Genomic DNA, 21,525 nt, shown 5'->3' with positions numbered 1-21,525 from the left:
TGCATGACAAAGACTCCACACAGGGATTTAATATCTTTACAACTCGCATTGCTGATGTTTAATTAGGACAAAACACTCTTCTCTTGCAAACAGGAAATCTATTTCCGTCTGGGCCAGCTCAGTGGGTGGGCATCTTGCTTTGTTCCAGTGGGGTTTAATGACCAGCTGGTGTTTGGGGTCACTTTCACTGCCTGTTGAAATACACGCCCCTTTCTTCAGCCATCACTTGGAGCGCTTGCTCTCCAGTATTGCCCTCCAGTCATCAGTCCAAGACTCGAGTCTCCTTCGTGGGGGCTGCAGCTTTAGATGCTTGTTATGACAGCAAGAGAACAAGATGTGCTCCCAGCTCGGATTAGGCTCAACCCCTGAGGAGGATGAGAATGGGAAATTGCAAGAGCGAACATTTCATCACTGGAGCAACGGTAAAGTGCTTGGATCTGAAAACCGCACCGCACATTCTCGTACCTTTAACAGCATCCTTGTCATCAAAGAGCAGATCAGCAGACACAACTGTTTTATCTCTGGTCAGAATTATCCGCTCCACAAATTTGGGACCCAAGTGCTTTTGAACCCAGCTGTACTATCAGGTGAAGAAAGATCAGTATCAGAAGAATTTTAATTACAGCCTTTTTACAACAACAAAAAAAGCAAAGACACCAAAACACTCGACTATATCCGACTGGTTATTTAGACAGGAGACTCAGAGGAGACATGAAATTATAAAGCTGGTATGAAATGTTTTCTACGAACTTTGACAGACATTTTCTCATTTTGCAAATTGCTTAGGCTGCAATCCTGGACACACATAATCAGGAATGAATGCAGCGGGGTATACTTCTGAGTAAACATGCAGAATATGTCTTTTTAAATTGGGCTTGTAGAGCAGAAGCTCGTGGCTTCCTGAAGCATCTGGAGACCCATAGCTTAGGGGGTAGAAATTCTTGTTAACATAGGTATGCCATTTGTTGTACATTTTGGTCATCCAGAGCTCAATGTAGAGATTCTCACAGGGGTTTGTTTCTTTTTCACAGAAAAGGGGGACACATTTAAATAAATTGGGCCAAAGGGCAAGAAAAATGCAAGATGTTTTCTGTTACCTACAAGATACACAACACAATCTTGTGCACGTTTACTCAGACATAAGCCCCACTTTGTCTTCTTCCTAGTTACATGTGTCTAGAACTGAAACCTCAATCATTAATGTGAATGTGCAAAGGACGGCTGCTCATTATACTTGTCACACAATTGTCACATTCCTGTTGTTGCCTCTTCTGCTGTCTTGGGCCTTTGACTCCATGGTCTGTCTACTGAAAAACAGTTAATGTTCTAATAACTTAACTCAAGCACAGTACTGCTCTGTTGTCCTAACAAGGTTGGTCATTTTTGATTGGAAGGGTAGGATAAAAACTTTCATGATATATAGATTATACTGTGAATTCAACAAAACAAAGTCTACTTTCCTATCTATGTCAGCTGGCCATCAACTTAGGAGACTGTTTTCTTCATTAATGTGACAAAGTGGGCTGTAGCTCACAGATACATAAGCTATGCATGTCTCACCAAGTGTGAATGACACACATACGTAGAATTAGATTTATGTCTCTATAAAACATCAGAAGTAGTCTCTTGGAAAGGATCAGGTCGGTCCTTCCAAATTTTAAAATGAAATTGGAGTGAACTTCAGTCAGCAAAACCCTAGACCCCTTTTAAAGAAGAGTAACTTCTGGTTTGGGTGTACCTCGGGTTACAAACAGCCTAGTTAACAAATTTTTTGGATTACGAACACTTCAAACTCAGAAATGTGTGTTCCCGGTTGCATATTTATTTATTTTTTGGTATACGAACGTACTCTGTTTTGAGTGCCATGCTTCCGTTGTCTGGCAGCGGAGAAGGGAGTCATCACTGCGTTTGCCACAACCATGAGGGAGGGAAGCTGTCCACCCGCCAGCCATCTAGTTGGAGGATGCGCAACTCTCCCGCATGCCGCTGCGGGAGGCGCACGCTCTAGGGAGCATTTCCTGCAGCAGCGGGGGGGGGGGGATCTCTGTAAATTCCAGTTCAGCTACTGATTGATTGACTGTGTGACTGTGGAAATGGATAAAAGCCCCCCCATCCATACAATGACTTATCATCAATTTTTTTTAATTTTAATTTTTATCATCTACAATACTGTTTTATTTATTTTATAGTACGTACAGTACATTGTTATTGCTTTCATTTTATGGATCAACGGTCTTGTTAGATAGTAAAATTCATATTAAATTGCTGATTAGGGGTTGTTTTTAAAAGTCTGGAACGGATTAATCCATTTTGCATTACTTTCTATGGGAAAGCGTGCCTTGGTTTAGGAACGCTTTGGTTTAAGAACGGACTTCCGGAATGGATTAAGTTCGTAAACCAAGGTACCACTGTATTATAAAAAAATATATGCCTGTGTTTCATAGGGGTACATACCCTACTTTTATAACCAGCAAATACATTTGTTCCTTTTCCAGTGCAACGTGCAATAGACTGTTCAACTGACTTGTGCCTGCAAGTTACCATTCAAAAGCCTCTGAAATACTGCCATAGGTGGTGGATCTGCATCAGAGCAGGTAACCCAATGGTGTGGAAGGGACAATGAATGGAGCCTCACCTTGGCAATGAAGCAGGTAAGCCACTAGTATTGGAGATGAGGAACATAGAAGCAAACGAAGAAAAGGCAAAAATAAGGAATCTGAAGGGAGGCTCTGCATAACACAAGGTTGACGTCAGGGTAAACAAGCAGAACAGAGAGAGAGAGTAGGGGACAGCTAACAATTGCCAACCTTCTCTTGAACGCAGTATTCATATTTCCGTATAGGGCTTGTGCAAATAAAGACTTCTGTGCTGAAAAGACATGGGCATAATTAGTCACTATATGGAAAAAAAACACAGGGGCTAAACGCAAACCATTCTGTGTTCTGAACGGGCCTTACTTGGGCATTTGAATCATCTCCTGCATTGCTTCGATAGCTCCTGGAATGGGATCCAAACCCAGAAAGAATCCTGGTGACTCGTACACACTGGCTACCTTCACCTGAAACCAGATGCACAGAATTAAACTTCTGGACTAAACAGAGCTCATCTAGTTGCTTAATATTTGCTTCTGAAGCAAGGCATTGGGGGCTGCCGTAGAAACCCTGGCTGGGCAGCAGAGGGGTTGAACTGAGATGCAGGACCACCGCTGCTTACACAGCTATTGCATGCATGCCAGCTGGAATGGGGTGGGCTGGCAAATCAAGCTTCTTGCAGCCAATCAGAAGCCGCACCTTAGTTTCCGAATGTTTTGGAAGTTGGACTTCCAGAATGGATCCCGTTCGACTTCCGAGATACCACTGTACAGTTCTTTTTGTGCATCCTGCTGACACACTTGAGTTTTAACCACTGCTAAAACTACCATGTCTCTTAAAAAAGCAGAGACCTCACCTTGCCGACAAAGGTCCGTATAGTTAAAGCTATGGTTTTCCCAGTAGTGATGTATGGAAGTGAGAGCTGGACCATAAAGAAGGCTGATCGCCGAAGGATTGATGCTTTTGAATTATGGTGCTGGAGGAGACTCTTGAGAGTCCCATGGACTGCAAGAATACCAGACCTATCCATTCTTAAGGAAATCAGCCCTGAGTGCTCACTGGAAGGACAGATCGTGAAGCCGAGGCTCCAATACTTTGGCCACCTCATGAGAAGAGAAGACTCCCTGGAAAAGACCCTGATGTTGGGAAAGAATGGAGGGCACAAGGAGAAGGGGACGACAGAGGATGAGATGGTTGGCAGGTGTTTTCGAAGCTACTAACATGAGTCTGACCAAACTGCGGGAGGCAGTGGAAGACAGGAGTACCTGGTGTGCTCTGGTCCATGGGGTCACGAAGAGTCAGACACGACTAAACGACTAAACAACAACAACAACAACTACCATGGTATGTGTTTGTTCGAACATCTCAGGTAGGATTTATCAATGGTGGTTACAGGTACTATGTAAAAAGCCTGCACCTGAGTAAATGTGTTCTCCTTGTAGATGTAATTGGTTTTAGTTACTCTGTTGCAGCAAAATTAGCAGTTGTGACACCATAAAGACTGACACATCTTATTATGGCATAGTGTTTGTGGACTGAAGTTAACATCAGATGCACAAAGTGTAATTTTTACTTTGCATATACACACGCATATCATGGTATGAGGGGCAGTAAGCAGCGAGGTCAGAAGGAAACGAAACACACGAGGGTTAGTAAAACAACTTAGTCAATAAGCTGTTTGGCCATACTTGAACAAATGAATTTTAAAAGGCAGCTCCAGCAAAAAAAAACTCTGGAATCACAATTTATTAAGAAGTTAAATAGAGCTACAATTAATTTCCCCAGGATTGCATGGCTGATTCTTACCACTCATCACTGCTGGTGTGAAGGGTCACTGTGCTTATCTCACATTTATTCTTACTCAAATTGTCACTATGTGTACTTCAAGCACTTCCATATGAACTCACTGCTCACAAGACACCTGCAGTTGAGGACTACAAACACCTGATGGAAGTAGACTGCAGTCAATGAAAGCCTGAGCAGCTCAACACTATGTTTAAAGTACATTCGACACACATTTGAAGCACACAACTTTCCCAAAGAGCCTCGGGAACCATAATTTCCCACCCACAGAGCTTCAATTCCCAGCACCCATAACAAACTATAGTTCAGGGGAAGTTACGTGCTTTAAATGAATGGTGTGGGCTGTTCCATAATGAAATGTGTTAATCTTTAAGGTGTGACATTTATATGCATGGTTGCTGCTTTCATTTGGTGGAATGAATGGGTAGCCCAGTGAGCAGATGACCTATTGAATGAGCTCTTGGGAGAACTGGTTTCAGATGACTTTTTAGGGAAAGCCTCTAACTCTTTCCAAGCCTATTTAGTAGAGGAAAGAGAGTGTGCTGATCCTGTAAAGAAAAATATATAATTGTTAATGCAATTACCCTTTTTTTAAAAGGTATCTGAAGAAGTGTGCATGCACACGAAAGCTCATACCAAAATAAAAACTTAGTTGGTCTTTAAGGTGCTACTGAAGGAATTTTTTTATTTTACTTCGACCCAGACCAACACGGCTACCTACCTGTAACCCTTTCTTTAAAAAAACTACAAACTACAAAACGGCATTTCAAAGTTACTCTGAATGGCACCAAAGGATTGTGTCTATTTTCCTTCATCTCTTCTTTTGGGCTATATTTGCTGCTGTAATTGGTGACAGCATGATTCTTCACCATCCAGAGAATCTCCACAATTGGGTTTAAAAGCAAGATTGTAGCCTTAATGTTTCAACTTGAAGAAATGAATCATCCCATTGATCTGCATGTACAGTATGGTTTTTCCAGTGGAATGAAATATGCCTACCACAAAACTTTTAAAAGACACACGAGACCTGCAGAGGAGAGATGGGGTGTGGTGGTGGAGGAATAGAGGGCAGCTCTGAAACTTCAGCTACCAACTTCTAGCGTTGATATCAGATAGTTTGATGTTCTGCGTCACTAAACGCTTCCGACGGGGCGCGCAGGGGAGCGCCCGTTCCTCTTTGCGGGAAGGCTGCTGACTCGAGCTTTTAAGGGGTAAAAGTCCACTAGATCCAGCTTTTCCTCCTTGCTGCTAGCCGCACGTTGACTTTTTGCCCTTGTCGTAACTGTTTTAAAGGCAGAAGGGGACTGCAATGCTCCCGCCAGTTTTTCTAGTTTCCTGCTGTGTTGGATCTCGGGCAAGTCTTAGCACTCGAGCTCTCCAAAAAGGAGGCAGGCCTCTTCTCCCTCTTCCCCCTGCCATCTTCCGGGAGCAGCTCGGGTCATGGGAGCCGTCCAGCGGCGCCCCCACCCCCTCCCGCCCGCCTGATGCTCACCCCCAGATCCTCCCGCAGGGAGCGGTATTGCTCCAGCGCCAAGAAGCCCCTTCGCTGCGCCAGTTCCACGCGAGGCTCTTCGGGGAAGGCGGCGGCGAAGCCCCGCAGCAGCGCGCCTTCGAAATCCGCCAGGACCCCGTCCATGTCCACCAAGACGCGCAGCGGGCGAGCCGCGGAGCCGCCGTCCATTCTTCCCCGGGGGCGCACGAGAGATGAGTAATGGATACTAAAAGGGCGAGATCTAACCCGCTCAGGGGCGCATGAGCAGAGGGCGCACGTGGAAAGCGCGGCGCTTTGTGGGAAGAAGTGGGGTAGAGATTTCACCCCATTCTCCGGCTTGGAAGGCCGAGGAGGAGCTGGCCTTTCCCCTTCGTGTTCAAAACAGGAGTCACCATTTTGCGTTACCTTTTTGCTGTTATTTGATGAGCGTCTAAACGAAGAGATCCTGCACTTGAAGCCATGTTTTCAGCTATCCAAGATCGCTCTAGAGTCAAAATTGTAAGGAGCCCCCGGGTCATCTAGTCCAACCCCCTGCACTGCAGGAATCTTTGGCCCAACGTGCGGCTCGAATCCACGACTCTGAAATTAAGAGTCTCGTGTTCTTCCAACTGAGCTACCTGGACACATTTGTTCAAACAACGGTTGCGAGTTACAGGCATGGCTTTGAGTTTTCTTTATATGGTAACTGAGCTTGGCCAATAACAAATATACAATGAGGGGTGGATGTGTTGGGCGGGGCAGGGGAGAGGGAAGAAAGAGCGAGAGATGAGATTTTAACAATAATTGGGGAAGCTACAAGAATTGCTCAGTATGTTACTCAGATCACTCTGTTCTATTGCAAAAAAAGAAATCAAACACTGAATTCTACACCACCACTGTGGCATTATAATGGTGTCAGTTACTACCAGATAAAAACCCAAATGATTCCTAAGCTATGTTGAAGTGAGAGCTCAATCCAGAATAGCTTCTAACATCTTGACCACATTGCAGGATTTCATTATTACACAAAGTTGCAATGTGTGGTAAAGTTCATCCCACTGAAATCAGAATTGTGTCATCCAGCAGAGCATGGTGGAAACGCCCTCATTATGATGGAGATAAGCGGACACTGATAGTGTTTCTCTCTGCAACACTGAGAATGTAATTAGATTTTATGGCACACCATCACAGGCCATACTGCACAACAATGATGTGTAAGAAACTATTTGCTTCCCTTCAATTAGTGCAAAGACTTTCATCTGTATCAGGTTGTAATAGTTCCCAAGCTCTTAGTGGACAGCCAGCAAACAATGGGCTAATACAAAGATCAGTATCTGGGAGCTAGAACACACAAAAAGAGCTCCTATGCAGACAGGGCAGTTTCCCCGATTCTGGTGCTTCCAGACTAGTGTGGAGGACTTCTGTAACTCATTGTTTAATGTCTATACATGAAACTACTGGGACCAATGATCTGACTCTATAAAACAGAGCACCCTATGAAGACCGTTTATTTTAATTTAGGTTGTAGGCAGCCTTGAGCGTTTCTTACTGCAAGTAGCATCCTGGCCCATTCAAAGTGTATCAGGTTTGAGGTAGTAAGGTTGTTGTTTTTTGCACAATATGCATCAACATAGTTTTGCTAAATACTAGGCAAAGGTAAAGGGACCCCTGACCATTAGGTCCAGTTGTGACCGACTCTGGGGTTGCGCCGCTCATCTCGTGTTATTGGCCGAGGGAGCCGGCGTACAGCTTCCAGGTCATGTGGCCAGCATGACAACGCCGCTTCTGGCGAACCAGAGCAGCGCACGGAAACACCGTTTACCTTCCCGCTGTAGTGGTACCTATTTATCTACTTGCACTTTGACATGCTTTCGAACTGCCAGGTTGGCAGGAGCTGGGACCAAGCAACGGGAGCTCACCCCGGGCGGGGATTCGAACCGCCAACCTTCTGGTCGGCAAGCCCTAGGTTCAGTGGTTTAACCCACAGTGCCACCCACGCCCCAGTAGGCAGGTTAAAAAAACACATTCAAATAGAAATGCTTTTTTAAAAAATAGGTCAAGTATTGGAGCTGAAAACAGGGATATAGACCTGTTGCATGTTAACATTGCTACATCAATGGCTGCTTGTTTGGGAAGTGTATATGGAAATGTTTTATGAAACCACCCAATTTCTCTTCCACATTTTTGTGGCGTTCAACTGGATATTGAAGTGACGAGTAGGCAGCATAGCAGACCCTGAAAATAAAGCTCTGACACTGCTTCAAAATTTCTATATCCTTTATTTAAGCAACAATCCAGCTTTATCAAGATACAACACACATTTAGAAGGATGAAACTCTCACCTCATGGTCAAGCACCAGCACGATCATGCATAGCACGGGAATTGTTTGAACTAGAATGCCTCTTAAGAGAGATTGTTCCTGTCTCCAACACTTACTTCTGTAAGATCCACTCCACCTTGACTTCAGGTGGGTCCCAATACTGGGGCAACAGAACAGCATCTCAAATCTCAAATCACTAGCCCTGTTATTTGGCACTGGTCCCATCTTGATATGCCTGAACCAAGATTCTTCTTGTTTGAAGGCAGCATGGTAATCGCTAGCACCATGACTCTTACTGTTCAGAAATACACAACAGGGCTTCAGACATTCACCAGTTACTGAATGATACCCTGGATAACCCAACTAGTATGTGTTGCAGGGATGGGTAGGAAAGAGAGAGTACATTTGTCAACCGTCTTCTGATCAGTACAACCCTGGACTTTCGACCCTTCTTCTAAGCTAACCAAGGGGTTTCTATGAATTTCAGGACAAAATGCCATCTAACACACTCAGAACCAACCAGCCTAGGTTATGATACACTACTATACATATATATATACCTTAGAAATCTTTCCACCAGCCATGGGCTGCATAGGAATGCCACTGCTCTACGTCTACCACTAGGAAAAGAAATCACACATTCCACTTCCAGTAGACCCAAGGGAGACAAGACAGAAGTTGAAAAACCTTCCTTTAAAAAAGATGAAGTACTTAAAGTGCTTCTTTAATGACAGTTTGAGAAGTAGTACAGTCAGGCTCAAGTTGTGCAGTTCACAAGCATGGAAGGAAAACAAAGATGACAGACATGAGTTCCAAGTAGTTAGGAGGAGGAGCAAAGGAGGAAAAAGTTTAACCAAGGACTAGGCTGGACTTTCCGCCAGGTGGATTTCTCCTAGATGGTGCAGGTGCTGCAGCTACGGGGCTAGGAACTGGTGCAGCCGGCACAGGCTTCTCTTCACTCGGGTCAGAGGCAGCTTCTATTTCAACCTCTGTGTTTTCTAGAAAAGAAGGAATAGGGGGGAAAAGGAATGCTTCAATCTCCAACATATCAAAGTTATTGCTGGACAAACACTGGCTCTGTGGCAAATCTTAAACAACGGAAGTAGAAAAGACTGCTGCCCAACAGCTCTATCTAGCAGATACACTGCTCTGGGCTTGCATCTCTCGTGGGCTTCACTTGTACAGGATTGTCTCTGGGAAAGGTCCAGGGTTGTCACTGGATGCTGCTGAACTACAACTCCCATCATCCCTGATCACTGGCCATGCTGGCTGGGGCTGATGGGAGTAAGCAGGATTCTCGCAACATCTGGAGGGCCACAGGATCCCCATTCCTCAGCTGCATGTATAGCAAAGCACAACTTATTTGGAGTCAGACTCGAGCAACTTCCTTTTTTGTGCAAGTATTTCCAAGATTTATCAAGTACCAAAAGTAAATTAGATTTATTGAGGGGTCAACACCAGTCAGCCCTGATGTCCTATAGTAGCATTATGAATTTCTTTTATTGCCCCCACTGTTATATTTTGGCATTGTTGTTTTTCTTGTTTTCTTTTTGTCTCCAACAATTAAAAAAACCCAATTTTTAAAAGTAGGAAAATCAGAAGCCAATGCCAGTGAATTTAGCAAGGAAAAGCATCAGTCAAATCCATATTATACATGTGCACTTTAGGGGAATATTCATTGCACAAGGAGCCTTATTATCATATCTAACCATTTGCATAATTGAAGCACCAGTTGCATAATTGAAGCAGCAGATCCAACAATAGCAGAACACACTATATGCTGTGTTGTGAAATTGAATGCAGGCGGCATGTCGAACAGGATTTAATGTGCCATTTGGCCACAGAACTAAGTACATCATACATCCTAGCCAGATAGTTTAGAAACTCCTTGGTATGCAGCTTTTCCAAAGATGTTTTAACCAAAGCTTTCGAACAATCTGCCAAGCCTGGTTGTTACAATCTAGACACCACACCAATGACTGGCTGCACAGATAGAACTTCTGCATATGCATGTAATTAAAACCATTATTGTTCAGTCTTTACTCAGTAACTCCCACCTGCCAACATATAAATAATTCACTGTCCTAATACCATCACATTTCCAGGAAGAAAAGTCAGGTAATTAGATTTTTCAAAATTAATGTAGAATAGGTTTCCGAACCTTACATCTGTCCTTCCTGTAGCATGTTACAATCCCATTCTTGGACTATAAGGTGTAGGTTTAAAATGGGAGTGCCAAATTGTGGTTTATCTCACTTTCAGGTTGCCAGGTTGTCTCTCTGACCTTGATTCTGAAATCTACTTCAATTGGCAGATTTTTGGATGATTAACCACAGGTTGGAAAAAACCCCTCTATCCAGCTCTTTAAGAAACATTTTCACTGAACACTGATTGAGGTTAACTATGTTTGGTGTGCACTAGACAGCTAAGGCTATCTGCTGAAATTCTAAAGATTAGTCATCTTAGAAAGCTGTCCCATGCATATAGAAAGTCAGCTAAGAGAAGGCAAAGGTCTACAAGAATCCTGCAGAGAGATCAAGTGAGTAATGACAACTGGCTACCAGACAAGAGGTGTGCTATTTCACAGCTGATAGAAGCTACTCATGTGCACAATACATTAAGCATCATGAGTACCTGTTCTGCTTGACAGAAAACTGGACTAATTCCATTCTATCCACTCCATTTCCCCCACAAAATGAGTGTGGTAATTCTTGATTGCTTTAGTATAGCTAGGAGCCCTCACATAGTAGCTGGGGCATTTTTGTGCCATTAGCCAACTAACGGCCACCAACAGGAACTCTACAGAATTAGGAGAAGGATCCCAATTTGTTAAGGCAGGTTTTGAAGTTGGAAGCCTCTTGCCTAAGTTGTCAGACAACTTGTAAGTTACCTGTGAGGGACAGAAGCTACAGACAGCCTCCTCCCATCTTAAGCACAAGCTCTTCTCCCAGCGCCAGTGGAAGCGGGGAGGGGGATGACTCCAGTGGGGAATCGGGAAGTAGAGGGCATGGCTCAGGCAGGGTAGCAGAGCCACTGCTCTGCTTAGGAAAGGAAGGGGGAAGCAGGGAAAGCGCGGCAAGAAGACCGCTCCTGCCGGCCCCGGAATTGCGCAAGAAGCGACGGGGGCGGAGATTCAGTATTCCCAGGCTACTTTGTTGGAAAAAGACGCGGGAATCCCCATTCGGAGGTTCTGACCCAGACTGACAACATGTACATAGTACTGACTCTGCACTGTAAAAAGTTTGCACATAATAAAAGCATGAAAATGCAACGTCGTGAGGAGTCGTTACTCTAGAGTAGCCGCTACCGCGCCTGTGACATTACCCAAACCCACTAGTCACATCACACACTCACATGCAGCCTTCTCAAAGTACAGTTTATGTTGTAGGTCTCATAGAGTTATGGCTCTACAAATGACAGCTCTGGAAGCTTAGCTTCAGAAAACACACACTTTATTCACCACACAACGTTGGGAGTAAAATGAACACTTAAACCTTAAAGGTGCTATGGAAGCCTCTCTCTAGCTTCACTTGTTTGAAAAGAAAAAGAAAAAAACCCACTCCTCCCATTTCCATTCTGCTCCTTTCTGTGCAATTTGGCAGCAATTTCCTCTTAAACTTCGTTTCAGCATGTCTGTCACCATACACAACACATACACGAATCAGACATATTTATGCCATTCTATATTCACAAATCCCTACAGAACTCGAATGAATTATGCCTACTGAGGTATACATGCACATTCTATTAACATTATATGTGGTGGCAGGTGCACCCCAGGTACACCTGAGAATTAAAATGTTTTGCATTTATTCATGTGTGAACTGCAACCAGGTAAAATCTTATGCAAGACCAAGAGGCCACAGAGCTGACAGATCAAAAGTCATCTTGATCCACATTTATTCTTTCAGACCCCAACATACACCAGTGTACACATCCACCCAAGCCGGAAATGAATTTTCTTTTTGCTTATTTAGAGGCAAGGAGGAGAAAGTACTTACCGGGAGCCTCACCTTCCCCGCCCTGCAATATAAAAAAAGGCCAATGTTAATTCTACCTTTGCTGACATTAACCAGCCAACCAAGATCACTTCTTTAGCTGAGCCAATATAAGTAAGCATATTTGTCAACAGCAAAAACCTGATTTCTGAAACAATGAATGTACTTTGAGTTTTATGGGGGGAAACTGCTATATTATTAATGTCTTTGGAGTTTGGCTTCAAATGACAAGCAAAGGCAGTGTTTTTAGAGCAGCACTGTGCTTGAAATCTCATTATCAAGAACTAGGGATATTTTCACGTATACCTTCCTTTGAGGAGGAAGGTAACAGAATAAGAGCAAAGCCAGCCCTCTGAAGGTTGAGCAGCTCTGCCAGAATTTTAATATTCTCAATTTACAAAAAGGGCAGCTATTACCTTTGGATCCACGAAGTCACCAGAGATTGCATCAGAAGAATTTCTTCTTTCTGACCCAGGAGCTTCGGAATTTTCACTGACATCACTGGGCTTGGCTGCTGTGAATAAATTATCACTGTAACATGTATATAAACCAGATACCCAAAGTAATAAAATCATGTAGAATATTTGTAAGCAACAACCAGAGAGAATGAACTGGCCCAAAAATTCTTTGTTACCTACTTAACACATACCTCATCTAGCATAGTCCCAACACCTCCCTATTCAAAATGTTTCTGAATCTTGAACATCTGCTATAAGTTTAAGCTTAGTAAAAGTACTTTTGCACATTCAACCAGTTGGCCTAACAATGACCCTCTTGACCTGTTCTGTATCGAAATTTTCATGCAGTTTTCTTCATTTAGAGAGAGACTCTCATAGGCACATTAGAAACAGCTTGCACGCTAGTATTTACTCACTCTCTGCTGCTACAGCACCATTAATGTTTCCCCAATGCCTGCCAAGTACATGCAGCTAGTTCTGTAAGTGAAATAGCCACTGGTGTGCTAGTACACCACAGCTTAGAACAGGGTCATAGGAGTTAGCACGTAAACAGGCTAGGACTTGCCCCAGTGCCAAGAGATCGTGAACAGGATAAACTGAAGCCAAAAATTACTCAACACTACTTCCACATGTTGCAGCTCCTAACCGAGTAAGTAGTTCATGCTTCCACCCATCAGCGACTATTCAAGCCAGACAAGCCTACACTGCAAGTTATCCTCTCTCCAGTTATTCTTTTAATTGTTTTGCAAAGACTATTTTACAGCTCCAAAACAAGGCCAGGAAGCGCAGTCACAAAACTCGAATCCAGATATTCAACCATGGGCACCGCTTTAAAGAATCAGAAGTAGTTGTTTCACCTGTTGAGCTAGCCCAGGGGGATGAATCATCTTCTGGAGTCCCAAAGATATTGGATGCCATCTTGTGTCTTCTTGTGTTTTGGTGTTCTTTTGGCAGATCAAATCCCATGTTGAACGTGGAACCACCACCTGGTGGACGAAGAACTCTAGAAAGAGACCGAGAGTTATGTTTACAGCATTGTCATCTACTGTGTAGCCTACCAGCGCAAAAAGAGGACATTAAAGTAGCTATACATAGCCTGTTAAGACACAGTATGTTTTTAGTCCATTCAGACTAGCTTGCTACCATTAATACACAAAGTAAAATAAACGGCCAGCTCACTAAAGAATGTTCATCTGACTCAGATTACTAAAGCACTTATTTGCAATTTAATGATTGCAAGTGGTTACAGCGTGGCATCAAGAGATAAAGAGCTCATAACCCTTTTTAGGGGCAACAGTTTAGTCACCATACCTATTGCCCTCTAAAAGCACTTTCAGATTATTCAGAATTCTTAACCAGTTGCCCCACTCATACACAAGGCAACACTTTTAAAAGCCAGATGTGGGCAGAGGGCATAGGTGCCAAGTTCCGGATTGAAAAATCTGGGATCAGCAGCGCCGCAGCACCGGAAGTCGCTTCTATGCACTTCTGGACATGCATAGAAGCGACTTCCGATGTGGCACCAGAAGAATGGCAAAATATCCTGTATTCCCCCGGATTATGGAGCTCCTGCTGGTGGCCATGTTCTTTTGGAAAGTTTCGCCAGAAGTCTCTTCTATGCATGTCCAGAAGTGCATAGAAGCGACTTCTGGTGCTGCGGACATTTTGGAAATGGGCACAACGGCATCAAAAGTTGCTTCTACGCATGTCCGGAAGTGCGTACCCCGTTTTCCCCGGGAAATCCCCGTATTTTCTTACTGTTTCCCGCAGGTAAGAAAATACGGGGATTTCCCGGGGAAAATGGGGTACTTGGAAGCTATGGCAGAGGGTCAGGTTAGTCTAACTATTTTCAGAGTAAACTGAAAGCTGTTGCTGAAACTTTCCAAAAGTGGGACACTTAGTATGTATGAGAAAGAAGCAAAGAAGGACAAGGTTAGACTGGAGTAAAGTTCAGGAATCTGGAATTTAAGATCAGCAATTTATAATCACCATGCTGTCCTGATAACATGCCTTAGCTATAGTATGGATCAACAAGCAACTCACTGTGCCATACTTCATACCTGACTTCAGCAGCATTAAACACTGCTAGCCTTGCAGTGTGCATTAGAGGGTGGAGTATGCATTAGAGAGCGTATCATTGTAGGTCCTTTGAACTAGATGTTAGATACAAAATAGTGTACTTCAGGTGTTAAGCTTTGCACATCTTGTCACTGGATACTCTTATGGCACAGCTAACAGCTTGGCCATACTGCAAACAATTCACATGCCTCCCTATTAACCCGCAGAATATGAATTCTACTAGGATATCTTTTTTTGGCAGAGTCTTGGTCTGTGTCCCTTGTATGTTGGAGTTACCTAGTACACACCAATCACACACCCTTAACAAGCTACATCAGGAAAACGAAATCAGACTCATAGAGCGGTACAGTTTGAAGGGACTCTTGGGTCGTATAGTCCAATCCCTGCAATGCAGGAATCTCAACTAGATCATACATGACAGATGGCCATCCAACCTCTGTTCAAAAGTTTCCAAAGGAGGAGAGTCCACAACCTCCCATGGGAGTCTGTTCCACTCTCAAACAGCTCTTACAGTCAGAAAGTTCTTCCTGATGTTTAGTCGGAACCTCTTTTCTTGTAACTTGAACTTATTGTTTTGGGTTTAGACTCCAGAGCAGGAGTAAACAAGCTTGCTCCATCCTCCATATGACAGCGCAATTTTGTGGTAGTTTAGCATACATACCTTCTATAGAAGCCTATTTTAGATGCGTTTAAGAATGCTCTGAGCACGCAGCCAAGAGCAAAAATATCAGACTACACAAAGTTGTATCTCCCAACAATTACCAGTCAATTTCATTACAGCAACTTTTTGAATTAAATAACAAGTGACTGTGACAAAGTAAGGTTTTTGACCCATACATAAGTTGTTCCTAAATGAAATAAGGGATAAACCAAACATTAAAAGTAAGACTCATCTTCATTAACAGCCGACAGGTGGGTGGAACCTGACTCTGAGTGCAAAGAGAGCACTCAACGCAAGCACTGGAAGGAATCCTACATATACGGTACTATTCTTAAAAGAAGTAGTTTCTGCAAGGGAATCCATGGATCCATCACCATTTTTCTTGCAATGTGTATTTAATATCTTCACACACAGGAAGCTGTCATAAGCTTACCTAAAGCTCATATGTTCCCCAATGGGAGATACTCCACAAAAGGAGAGTACATATGGAACTCATTTATATGCAGGAATGTTTCATGCTAAAATGAAAAGGGCTCAGCAGTCAACCAGACAAAGCTAAAGAAGAAATGGAAGGGCTGCTTTGGTGGACTGATGCCTTTACCATCAGCTAACTTCAGAGTGTACCTACAGATCCTTTATGCCACCCTTCCCTTAGAGGCAAGAGCCTGGAACTTGGACTAGAGCCAGTGTGGTGTAGTGGTTAGAGCAGGCTTCCCCAAACTTCGGCCCTCCAAATGTTTTGGACTACAATTCCCATCATCCCTGACCACTGGTCCTGTTAGCTAGGGATCATCCGAGTTGTAGGCCAAAACATCTGGAGGGCCGCAGTTTGGGGATGCCTGGGTTAGAGTGTTGAACTCTTAATGCCCGAGTTCATTCTTACCTCCAGCATGGCAAAGTGGTTAGGGTGCTGGACGAGAACATGGGAGACCTGGGTTAAATCCCCACTCAGCCATGAAGCTCACTGCCTCATTGCCTCTCAGGCTAACCTACCTCACAGGGTTGTTGGGGGGATTAAATGAGATGGGGAGCAATATACACCACCAAATAATAATAATAATATTTTTATTATTTATACCCCACCCATCTGGCGGGGTTTCCCAGCTCCTTGGAGAAAAGGTGGAATGCAAATGAAAGAAACATGGTGACTAGAAAAAGCTACCACAAACACATCCCCAATTTCCAATTACTGTACATCTTTCAGTAGATTTAACTGTAGGCCATTTTGATAGACAATCCTGGATAAAATGTAGGGCAGTAGTACTAACAACCACCAACCAGACATAGGGGAGGAAAAAATTTTCAGGCATTAACAAACTTGCGTTTACCAAATGTGACTTCTGCCTTGTACAATACAGTAGTTACTTTCTTACAAAGAAAGAAACCAGTGTGTTTGTGAATATGTGCTCAGTCATTTAGGGCACAAAGAAAGGGTGTGTGCGGAGAAACAAGTGTAATAAACCTTTCCAGTCTTGTTGCCTGGAGGCTATTCTTATTCACCAGAGGTGTCTGTACAAGTGCTTTTTAAAAAAATAAAATACTGCTTCAGTTGGTTTCTACTGCAGATGTGTGCAATCTGTTCCGCTAGAGCTGAACTTGGACTCCAAAACCACCATCCCCCGCCAGGAAGGTAAATAATGGCAGCTGTAGTTTGCAACATCTGGAGGACACAAGTTCTCCACTCCTGGTGTGGAGTGAGTTTGTGTGTGCAATGAAATTAATAAGCTGGAAATAAATGATATACAAATATGGCGCACTTCAGAATTTCCTCCAGCTAAAGGGAACTTAAGATGTTAAAGAAGTCAAATTACTTACTTTAAAAAAGCATATTGTGGCACCTTTTGTTAAGCTGGTAAATTAGCTTTTTAAATGTATTGATTTGTTATACAACATAGACCTTTGTTTCCTCCTCCTATAACAGACATTTTAGAGTACCTGTCTGTCAACTGAGAGGGTCTTAGGAAGCAAGAAACTGTTGCCTACCAACCAAAACAGGCCCATATAAATGCTGAGTTCTGCAGAAAGGTGCCACTGCAGAAAGTTCTGAGTTCTGTAGAAAGGTGCTCTACTACCAGAGTTCAAGTGCAATTTGTGCAAATCCCCAAAATACGCAGGAATATACAGTACCTCTCTACACATAAACTAGGAGTACTCTGAGTGCCACAGTAGAACTTGGGGCCTTTGGATTCTCAACCACATGACTACTGGGCCTCTCTCCACCTTAGAACACTCTCCCACACTGCCCACTCTCCACCTTAGAACAAATCTATACCACCAGGTGCCATAGAAAAGCACTAGACATATCAAGAGACCATTTGTTTCAGCTCCTGCCATCGGGACAGAGATATAGAACTATGCAGGCAAGAACGAGCCGTCTCAGGAACAGTTTCTTCTCTAGAGCGATTTTGGCCTTAAATGGAAAGCCTGGACTTTGAAGTCATCTTATTTTACTTGTTATTTGTATCATATTTACTGTTTTTAATTAGGTTTTGTAATTTTGGATTATGCGGAATGCTTTATCTGAGTGGATGTAGCAACCGAGTAATTTCGTTGTTCCCGCAAGGGGACAATGACAATAAAGATATCTTATCTTATCTTATCTCTCTCAATTTTGCAATGCAACTGAAATAACTCAGCCCCCAGCTTAGTTCCTTTGTTCACCAAAAAGGCATTATTATTTTCAAAAATCAGTTCTGAAGAATCGGTTATTCCTCGGCTTCCAATGCCCCCACCTTGTAATCCTAAAAGCAAGCCATGCAGCACTGCAGAGTACTGACCAATACAAAAGATATTCAAAGTTGCAGCACCAGAACATGCTTAAGATCTAATCTATTTAAAGTAACAGTGTGCAATAAGTTCCATACACCTTCACGCCTTTCAAGATCAAGTCTTCTTCTACAGGCAGAAGTTGGACCAAAGATAGAGACGGCCTTTCAGAGGATTACAGAAGTTGCTGACTTGCTCACGGCTTCTAAGCCTCGAGTTAACAGGTAGAGATGGTCATAGATGCTAGACAATAGAAGTGTGCTCAAGCCCCACCCAGCGCGAGGAATCACTTACAGAAACCACGCCAGATTAAGATATTCGCTGCCGAGATCTACAAGCCAGACAAAAAGGAAGCCAAGAAGCGGTGCCAGGGGTGACGCAAAAGGGTTTTGGGAGCACCTAATCCTGTTGATCGGGAAGGGGTAGCAGCCTCCTTTGTTAGGCTGGGAAGCAGAAGCGCACGGATCAATCTGCTGAGCGAGTCTGACACAGCCAAGCCTCGGAGTGCGCTCCCGCCCCCGCAGCCGTATCTTTGGGGAGAAGAAGGGAAAAAGCTGTGGCAAGCGAAAGGCTCAGCGGCCTCCGAGCAGATTCCGGGATGGGTGCGGCTCCCACCCTCGCAAGCCAAAGAATCTTATCCGTGGCGGAAAGCAGACAGTACTAAACTAAACTAAGCTAGAGCCTTGTGGCTAATCCTCTTTTGGGGGGCGGGTGTAAGAGGCCTATTCTCAATCTCAACATGCACAAAAACATCCCCCACCCCAAAAACTATCCTCTTATAAAAGCTCCAGCCCCCCCCCCACTCCCAAGCAATATGGTGCGTCATTTCTCCGTTTCCCAACAAGCTGCAGTTCCGAAGCAGAGAAGCAGGGGCTTCTTCCCGGCGATCGCAGCGTACAAAGGGGAAGGGGAAAGCAAGTACGACACAGGTCCGGGAAAGCGAGCGAGGCCTCGAAGGAGAAAAAAGGCGGGCCGCCGACTCCCCACTTCCAGCAGCGGACAGCTGGACGGCACCACGCCTGTCTTCTGGGCATCCTGACAGACATAAAGGGGAAGGCGGCGAAGGCGGCTTCTGCCTGCCTACCCACCCACCCTCCCTTGAGACGCACCCAGGCGGCGTGGGTGTGGACCGCCGGGAGGAAAGTCCCGGAGCCGCGGCATGACAATAGGCCACCCCCGGTATTTCTGCGCCTGAAGGAAAGCGCCCACACCCGTGTAGTGGCCCCGTGCGGACAACCCCTTCGCCATCCAGCAAAAGCCGCCCTCGGACGCCCGCGAACCCCGTTTGCCAAGCGGAGTTGCCTCTCAGGACCCTCCAAGGCCCACCGGAGGAGCCCCCTCCCCAACATGCTGTCCTCTAACCCGCGTTGGTGGGGGGGGCTTCACGTGTCCGGCAGCACCCCCGTGTGAACGGAAGAACCGCCGCCAGCCCAAGAGACATGGGCTCTGGGCCCGCTCCCCACACGGTCCAGGGAAAGGAAGGGGCAAGCGAAGGATAGGAAGCGGCGAGAGGAAACGGTCTAAACCGACCTGGAACTGCTTCGCCCGCTGGGGTCCATCCCCTTGTAGGTGGTCGTGGTGGTCATGGCGGGGAAGAAGCCGGGTGAGGAGCCGCCCGAGGAAGAGGTAAGCGGAAGGTGTTGTTCCCGCAACCCAACACCGTACTACTGCCGGCGTCAACTGCAGTAACCGCTTGGCGCTGGCAGCTCCTTTTATATCCGTCATGGCTCGTGCCATCGTATTGGACAGTTCAAAACCGTTCTCCCGGTCTCACTTGCCGGCCTCGTGCCACTCCAGAGATCGTCCCGCCTCCGGATGCCGGAGACTGGTCCATCCACAAGCACGCCCCGCTGGACTGGACGAGAGGTACTTTTGCTTAGCACTTATTGGTTGTTCCAGAGCGCTCTCCCCCTTTGTTTTCGATTTAACGGTGTGGCTGCCATTCAAATCAATTGGGTGCTGATTGGTTGGGCGACACATGAGGCAATAACAACTTCCTTAGCCTTTCTTTACGATAGCAGTTTAAGGGGATCCCTTCATAGGGAGTGGCATAGCAGGGATGCGTGAAGCGGTGTTTAGTCGCACCCCGGAACCTGAAATAAACCCGGCACATGCAGGATTTGGCCCCCCTAATGTATGAAAGGAAAGTGCCGCCCTGCCCTTTCAAACTACACAAAACCGCGCAACACAACAAAACACCGGCAACTACTTCAGTACAATGCCTGTAGTTTTGCTGCTTCCAGGATATGATTGAACTGTGTGATGCTAACATTACTACCGCAGGAGCGGGCAAAAAATAAAAATACTTGAATATAGAAGTATGCAGTACAATGGTATCACATTATTGCTTTGCGATGTATAACCACGATGTGTAAGAAGGTAGAAAGGAAAAAGCTGACATCTCTCTCGATGCAGGAAGCATGACTGGGCATGAAACAGGCAGGTTTCCGCATGAAGAAAAAGAATTGGGATTTTTTTCGGGGCGGGGGGAGATAAAGCATAGTGCTTGCCTTTTCACTAAAATGTAGGTTCCAGCAGCTGCTTTGCAAAGCACTTGGTATTTAAACATGCCAGTATTTTTAGATGAGGACTCCTCTCCAAATGCACCTTCAGTTTTGCTCTAGGAAAAATAGGGTGGCAATTTACCATGCAATCATGTTGTTCTAGTCGTGTCTGACTCTTCGTGACCCCATGGACCATAGCACGCCAGGCACTCCTGTCTTCCACTGCCTCCCGCAGTTTGGTCAAACTCATGTTCGTAGCTTCGAGAACACTGTCCAACCATCTCGTCCTCTGTCGTCCCCTTCTCCTAGTGCCCTCAATCTTTCCCAACATCAGGGTCTTTTCCAGGGAGTCTTCTCTTCTCATGAGTATACTTTGGCCACCATGCAATCATAGCGGCCAGCAGACTTTTTATTCTACAAAGCTATTAAAGTATGCATGTACATGCATGTTTGAGAGCATGAAGCATCAGCCAAGTAAAATAAAAATAAAAAATTAAAGCCAAATGGGCACTAGTCATATCTCAAGGTTTGGTTATTCTACAATGACATAATCCTACTCGGTACAAAGGAAGTGCATCATTTACTTTTCTGGGAATGGGAACACTTACAAGGTGCTGGTCTCAAGTGTAATACTCTCAGTACACAATGCTAGCAAAAGGTAATCAGTGTGAAATCATTTTAAGCAGGACTATCAAGTAATACTAGCTTCTTTTTCACATTTTAGAGTACTGTCTCCTCAGTCCCACTGTTGAAACAAGCATTTCTAGTCACTTCTCCATATTGAGACATACGGTAGATCAGAAAAAAAGAACCTATTTCCCTATTTAAAGTCATTCAATTAAATGCGGGGGGGGGGGGAACACTGTAATGAGA

The 21,525-nt window shown here is 44.6% G+C and overlaps 2 protein-coding genes across 5 annotated transcripts; both read right to left on the bottom strand.

Moving 5' to 3' along the window:
* Positions 1-35: 35 nt before the first annotated feature.
* NT5C (5', 3'-nucleotidase, cytosolic) lies at positions 36-7,973 on the bottom strand. 2 transcript variants are annotated; one of them, XM_035104429.2, is made up of 6 exons: positions 5,887-7,973; positions 2,958-3,058; positions 2,808-2,868; positions 2,636-2,659; positions 466-580; positions 36-365 (listed from the first exon to the last, which is right to left on the bottom strand). In XM_035104429.2, exons 1-6 carry the CDS (start codon positions 6,073-6,075, stop codon positions 223-225), a joined length of 633 nt encoding a protein of 210 aa, XP_034960320.1. In that variant the 5' UTR covers positions 6,076-7,973; the 3' UTR covers positions 36-222. The 2 variants fall into 2 exon arrangements, with proteins under 2 accessions (XP_034960320.1, XP_034960321.1); XM_035104430.2 differs by lacking the exon at positions 2,636-2,659.
* A 151-nt stretch (positions 7,974-8,124) lies between these two features.
* Positions 8,125-19,850, bottom strand: JPT1 (Jupiter microtubule associated homolog 1). 3 transcript variants are annotated; one of them, XM_035104434.2, is made up of 6 exons: positions 19,679-19,849; positions 14,703-14,795; positions 13,500-13,645; positions 12,601-12,698; positions 12,188-12,209; positions 8,125-9,184 (listed from the first exon to the last, which is right to left on the bottom strand). In XM_035104434.2, exons 2-6 carry the CDS (start codon positions 14,744-14,746, stop codon positions 9,036-9,038), a joined length of 459 nt encoding a protein of 152 aa, XP_034960325.1. In that variant the 5' UTR covers positions 14,747-14,795; positions 19,679-19,849; the 3' UTR covers positions 8,125-9,035. The 3 variants fall into 3 exon arrangements, with proteins under 3 accessions (XP_034960325.1, XP_034960324.1, XP_060127833.1); XM_035104433.2 differs by lacking the exon at positions 14,703-14,795 and having other exon boundaries at positions 19,679-19,850; XM_060271850.1 differs by lacking the exon at positions 14,703-14,795 and having other exon boundaries at positions 12,601-12,695; positions 19,679-19,850.
* Between the last annotated feature and the right edge of the window lie 1,675 nt (positions 19,851-21,525).

Source organism: Zootoca vivipara, chromosome 2 (assembly GCF_963506605.1).
Source record: "Zootoca vivipara chromosome 2, rZooViv1.1, whole genome shotgun sequence".
NCBI classification, from domain to species: domain Eukaryota; kingdom Metazoa; phylum Chordata; class Lepidosauria; order Squamata; family Lacertidae; genus Zootoca; species Zootoca vivipara.
The sequence above is the reverse complement of the archived record's forward strand: the minus strand, read 5'-3'. Positions and strand labels throughout refer to the sequence as shown.

Excerpts from the sequence above, each read along its gene's own strand:
- NT5C (XM_035104429.2), bottom strand. The coding sequence starts at position 6,075 with ATGGACGGCGGCTCCGCGGCTCGCCCGCTGCGCGTCTTGGTGGACATG. Across the intron at positions 3,059-5,886 it reads CCCTGCGGGAGGATCTGGGG|GTGAAGGTAGCCAGTGTGTA; the intron begins GTGAGCATCAGG and ends ATCTGGTTTCAG. Across the intron at positions 2,660-2,807 it reads AATACTGCGTTCAAGAGAAG|TGGCTTACCTGCTTCATTGC; the intron begins GTTGGCAATTGT and ends CTCCAATACTAG.
- JPT1 (XM_035104433.2), bottom strand. The coding sequence starts at position 19,734 with ATGACCACCACGACCACCTACAAGGGGATGGACCCCAGCGGGCGAAGC. Across the intron at positions 12,699-13,499 it reads CCCCTGGGCTAGCTCAACAG|CAGCCAAGCCCAGTGATGTC; the intron begins GTGAAACAACTA and ends ATTTATTCACAG. Across the intron at positions 12,210-12,600 it reads GTGACTTCGTGGATCCAAAG|GGCGGGGAAGGTGAGGCTCC; the intron begins GTAATAGCTGCC and ends TTTATATTGCAG.